Source organism: Solanum pennellii, chromosome 7 (genome assembly GCF_001406875.1).
Source record: "Solanum pennellii chromosome 7, SPENNV200".
In the NCBI taxonomy this organism is placed as follows: domain Eukaryota; kingdom Viridiplantae; phylum Streptophyta; class Magnoliopsida; order Solanales; family Solanaceae; genus Solanum; species Solanum pennellii.
Genome location: NC_028643.1, coordinates 73,940,686 through 73,946,835, shown reverse-complemented (window position 1 = coordinate 73,946,835; position 6,150 = coordinate 73,940,686). Strand labels below are relative to the sequence as shown.

Here is a 6,150-nt window from a genome sequence, read left to right as displayed (position 1 = left end):
TGTAACTTTTATTATTATATGATATAATTAAAGTAAAATACACATTAATTAATTATAATCAAGTACAATGAACTATAAATTTAAACACATGACACGCATTTATTAGTTTAGTGTGAACATCCAACGCGAATAAGTTCTTCCCCAAATGAACATATGGCTGCATTAAAGGGGAAACGCTTCCAACCAAAAAAAAAAAAAATTCATGCGTAGGACTTGAACCGGAACCTCTGACTAACGAAGAAACAACTACTGCACCACATTATTTGATGGTAAATATATCGTTTTTTATAAAAGAAAAGTAACTTCATTTTTTTGGTACACATAAAAGTTAAAAGAATACCCAAAACAGCTAATGTATCTTAAAAGAAGATTTAAGACTTTACAGTTAGATGGATGTGAGTTTAATCCAGTGAACAAAACAAACCCCAAATATGTCATAAACAATACTAGGATATGCTGCAGCAAAATTATATATAAATCCATAAAACTTTTAAGGGATCTAAATAACAACAAATATATATATAATATATATAATTTAAGGTCTTGGCCTTTCTTCAGAAAATCTTGGAAGCTGAACTAGGGAGTTTACCCTAGTGACACCTTCTAATCCTAACCAGTTTTGTTCTTCAGTTGACATAGCTTCTTGATTTGCTTCTACTTCTGCAACGATTCGTTTGTAGGTGTCGTTTTCTTCAGCTGATCTAACCGTGAAGTTCCTCTGCAGAGATGGCTCAGAGTTCTGTCCGTCGTCTGATTCCACAGCGTTACCAGAGTGGTTGCTCTGAAGGGTAGCAGAGGAGAAACATTGATCCTCGTTATCGGATTCAGAGTCCATTTTCCCATCTAAGAATAAGCAAACAACTGCACAATCATCCATCTTTGATGTTGGATATTTAGTTTTCCATTCGCGTGCAGCTGAGTCAACCAGGATTCGGGCAGCTGATGCTCGTGTAGGAGCTGATGACACTATCTCAATCACTTCCTCGTTGCTCAAGACGTCCCAAACCTGAAACAATATAAATCTTAAATATGGAAACTGCAACTGTCTGACTGATGCCAATATCTCTGTATTCTTTCGTATAACACACTATATTACTGCGATGCATTTTTCTAATAGCTAGGCTAGGAATTCTTTGTTTCATTTCACAACTCCCTAGCATGAGCCATATATATAATCAGCCTAGTTCTTTGGGTATGAAAATAAACTAAGTTCATACCTACTTCATTGAACGAGTCCAGAGACTAGCCCACGGTTAGACAAGAATTGAAGGGAAGACAGAGTAGCATTTTGTAACAGCATGAAGTAATTAATGACCAAGGCATAAGCAAACCACATCTCTTCCAGCATGGGAAAGGCTACTCGTCTAAGTGAGAGCTTCGAATGCAAAACAAAATGATATTTCGTAAAAATTTTACAAATACTTTTTGAAAATTTCTTATAAAAGCTAACTGAAATCACTGAGGACATGTTCCAACCATATTATGCTTTACTTTTTGATATTGATTATAATGTCTAACAGGTTATCCAATAGAAAATCTGTCTTTGAAACCAATTACCATCAAAACTCGGCAGTGACAGGTAGAAAAGAAATTAGTTTAGTCATGGCATCGGCAATTAAAAAGATAAAGAAGATATCTAAATAACTTCAGAATGGGAAAATTGTAACCAAGAAGTAGATACAATAGCATTTTTGTAATTACGCCTGATGCACTGACTTAGTGCAAATACAAGAAAAGTTCTTATTACTCCGTTTAAAAAAAAAATTGAGTAAAAAGGATAGTTGCCCAGATATTTCAGGATATGCAGTTAGTGAAATAGAAACATAATCAGCCATTTCGTGGAAAAGGAAGAAAGTTCACAGACATTCAAAGAAAACAGTAAAACAAATTCAATAAGCTCACCTTTACTTAACTTACGGGAATTTAAAGAAGAGTAAGATTACACAGAACGAGGTCAAGTAGAATGCAAAACTTTCTACATTTAGAAACCAAACTACAAAAGATTTGTTCAAGGATTCTTAGTATATGATGCATGTGCAAGGCTCCTTGCCTGCGGCAACAAACAAGCAGCAGGAATTGTCTTTATCTAGGCTAAACTCTTCATCTATCATATATCTACTAAAACATCAGCAGTTAATCAAAGTGCACCGCATTAGGAGTTTTGGCAAGTCAGGTACTAAAACCAATGACATATCCCTCTGCCAATCGTATTTAATGTTACTACCTCGTGCAGAAATACCACACTCTAGCGACCGGCATTATCCTCATTCTGTCCCCAAACCAGAATGAGCCAATACTTTTTAAAGTCCTGAAGTGACCATTACCTATGAGGATTCCAGGCACATTTAATTCGAAAGGAATCTAACTCCTTTCCTACAAAGATCAGGTGGTGAACACTTGTCCAATGTACTAGATTTGCAGAAAAAAACAAAACCCTTCTTCCTTCCGCCAAAATGGACAAGGTTTTGATCAGCCAACTTAATATAACATCAACCTAATACCTTTATAGCATACTTACAAATCAAGCCACTAAGCACCATTAATATTTGTGAGACTGACAACAGAAAACACCTTACTACATTGGTATAAATAATCACTGATGCTGAGAACTTAAACATTGAATTCTTAGCTGATAATGGAAGTCCTATAGGCTAGATCATATATGCGGAATCATCTTTCCATTTATTTGTGTAATAGTATATGAAAAGAGAAAATTGAATTATCAACTTCATAATATTTTCCATAGATACCTCTTCTTCCAGATCATTACATGTGACCCCATTAAAACAAATAAAAAAATCCAAGATCACAAAGGTCGTCAAAATCATAAAGGACAACTCGGCATGCTTAATTTCATTTTGGATTCAACTACTTCAACAAACTGATAACTAAGCTAGCAAAATATTCATAGATTTCAAGAGGGATACATACCCCATCAGAAGCTAGAACTATGAACTTGTCCCTTTCAGTAAGAATATGGTGAGAAAATTCTGGAACAGAAATCACCCCATATTCCTTCAAGCAGAAATCCCCAAATGCCCGAGCCATTGCTAAACCAGGGGCATCATCAAATGGCAGCCACACTCTCTGCACCTCAGGCTCATCTTGCAAAGCAAAAACCCGACCTTTACATCGTTTTATCCTCTCAGCTTCCTCTGGTAACACAAAACACACTATCATCAAAGAGAATCCAGAAAGAGATCATATAAAATGAAAGATAAGCTATTACATAGACATACTGGGTAAGTCAGGCTTGAGATCAACAGTCAATTGAACTGCCACCATTGAATCATTACTGTCTTTTGATGCCATGATTGCCCGAGAATCACCAATATAGCCCATAAAAAGATTTGAACCCTTTTGACACAAAAAATTAATAATAAGCTTAGAAGAAAGGGAATGCAAGACATTGCAAGAGGAAAATCATAACCAAATGCAACTGGCTACCTGTTTCACAAGTGTAATGGCAGTGCTCCCACTACAAAAGCAATCTAAATTAGGATGGGACCTTAGTTCTTTATCCATGGCCTTGTATGATTTAAGGAAAGCTTCTCTCCACAAGTAGTCCACTTTATCCTCCATCCCTCCATCCTTATCAGGATCCACCACATCCAATTTTTTATCACCACTGCAGCAATTTGCAGTAGAACCGTTGTGCTTTGAGTCAAATGATTGCAAAAACGACGCTAGCTTCAAGGGCAGTGCATCCCTTACTTTGCGTGCGACAAGATGGCCATGTGGACCATGACCATCAAATACCCCACAAAAGGTCACATCTTCAGCCATGAAATCCTGCACACAGATACATAAAATTTAACATAACACACTCCAAGGCCACAATAGTAGCTCTAAAAAAGCAAGCGGTACTTACTTCCCAGACAACCATGGCATCCTGGTTTATGCCTTTACGACCCTGTTGAGTGAATATGCAAGAAGTCCTGCTCTTCCCATTTTTGAATATCCGATTAGGTATTGAAGTCAGATGTTGCAATGTAGTAACAGGATCAGAAAAAGTTTTTCTAATCCTCTTTCGACTAAACATACTTATCCCCAAACATTCAGGGGAAACTCGTTCTCCGTTGCTCCTGCTACTACAAGTACTATGATTGCTGGTAGAAGCACAACCCCCCATTTTCTCAGAAACACAAAGAGACCATCTGATCCACAACAAAAGAAATGTTCTTCCTCCCAATGAAACTGGATCAGACTGAATTGTCAACTAAGCAAAAAAAACTGTAGAACTCACAAGCATCCAACGCGATTCTTTTTAATCTTGGTCAAAATATTGCACTAAACAACACAATAAGAGATTAATTAATATACTAATAATATTAATACTACATAACAAGATGGATATGACAACAAATATTGAAACTAGACTAACTAACCAACACACAGATTAATAGATTAGCATGTGATTGATGCATATAATATAAATATTATGCTGTCCTAAGCTTTCATCATCCAATGGGAATCTCAATTATACAAATCAAATTTGAGAGATTTTATGCACCTTAATCTACAATTAAAAAACTAAGCTAAGTAGACAGAAAAACAGAATATTCTGGAAAACATTTAAAAAAAACACATAAAAACAGGAAACTAGGTAGAGCACCCACAGTTATTCAAATTCTTTAATCTGTCACCATGTTCACAAAAATCAAAACTTTATCCACAAAATTCTCCATTTCCAAAACAGAAGGTAAAGATTTATCACTATCCAAATTCCAAAAAATCTTACTCTTTCTTATAGATCTTATAGTTAGATTTATAGATAAACACCAAAAGAAAACAAAGTATAAAGATTTGAAAAAAAGTAACCTGAAAAGGAAAAGTTACTGCACACAAATGTCAAAAAGATTCAACCTTTCACCTCAAATGTCAAAATTTCAGTCTTTTCCAGAGGATAAACAAAGTTAACAAAAAAAAAAGTAAAACCAAAGATAGAGGAAAAACAGTCTGATAAAATTTGAATCTTTGCACTACTTAGTGGAGCAGACATATAAAGCAAAAGAGTTCTAACAAAGTGGTAGATTTTGTCGACACAAGAATCCTTTTTTACGTAACCCCAAAAGCAAAACAACATCAGATCAAAGCATTATAACTTATAAAAGTATAAACATCAAAAAAAAAAATCAAAATTCAAGAAAGGGGGCAAAAAAATCAAACCCCTTTTTTCATGCAATCAAAACCCAAGCTGCAGAATTAACCAAAACCATGAAATGGGGTTTCATTTCTGAACTCTACACAGAAAATTGATAAAAATAAAGCAAAAACAAGGGATTTTCTTGAAAAAGATGAGATTATTAATGTTGAAAAAGCACAATGAAAGAGATATACAAAGAGGGGGTTGGTTAAAAATGTTACCCCTTCAGGTTGGCTTAGTGATAGCTGGGATCAAGAATGTGATTTATGTCTTCTTTTTGTTGTTGAATAGAAGAGAAAAAGGAGAAGAAGGGAAGAGAGTGAGAAGTATGGGAATAGATAGAAGTTGGCATTAATTAATTACAAAAGCATAAAAAAGGAAATAATGAAGAGAAGAGGGTAGGCTCATTCTTTTAAGGAAGAAAATATATTGGTCCTTCATCTCAATTTATGTTGTACTAATAACCAGTCGAGTTGCGATGATATGATTGAGATTTTTAATCTAAAAATATAGAATATTTTATTTTTCACCCCAATTTATATTGTACTAACTTGCCAAATTATGATAAGTAGGGGTGGGCATAAAAACCGGAAAACCGAAACACCGAACCGAACCGAAATTTTTCAGAATTTCGGTTTCGGTATTTCGATTTTCGGTTCGGTATTAGGTTTAATTTTTTGTATTTTCGGTATTTCGGTTCGATTTTCGGTACATATTACTTTGGAATTCGGTATTTCGGTTTAAACCGAAATATTATATTATAATTTATAAATTATATTATATTTAATAATTATTAATATTAAATAATTTTTTTAAAAAAAATAAGAAACTTTAAGTTGAAATATCAAAGCCCATTAAGTTGAAATATCAAAGCCCATTAAGTTGAAAAATCAAACAAAAAATTGAAAAAATTGTAAAGTTTAAAATTTTAAAAAGCCCACTAAACAGGCCCATTAAAAAACCGAAATAAAAAACCGAACCGAATTAACAAAAACCGAACCGAA

At 34.3% G+C, this 6,150-nt stretch overlaps 1 protein-coding gene across 6 annotated transcripts; it reads right to left on the bottom strand.

Annotated features, from left to right (window-relative positions):
* Nucleotides 1-328: 328 nt before the first annotated feature.
* LOC107026368 (probable protein phosphatase 2C 52) lies at nucleotides 329-5,532 on the bottom strand. Of its 6 annotated transcripts, none has more exons than XM_027918591.1 (6): nucleotides 5,341-5,532; nucleotides 3,872-4,290; nucleotides 3,448-3,792; nucleotides 3,240-3,357; nucleotides 2,932-3,155; nucleotides 536-1,006 (listed from the first exon to the last, which is right to left on the bottom strand). In XM_027918591.1, exons 2-6 carry the CDS (start codon nucleotides 4,130-4,132, stop codon nucleotides 536-538), a joined length of 1,419 nt encoding a protein of 472 aa, XP_027774392.1. In that variant the 5' UTR covers nucleotides 4,133-4,290; nucleotides 5,341-5,532. The 6 variants fall into 6 exon arrangements, with proteins under 6 accessions (XP_027774394.1, XP_027774392.1, XP_015082799.1 ...); XM_015227313.2 differs by having other exon boundaries at nucleotides 5,368-5,532; XM_027918589.1 differs by lacking the exon at nucleotides 5,341-5,532 and adding an exon at nucleotides 5,170-5,313.
* Nucleotides 5,533-6,150: the final 618 nt, after the last annotated feature.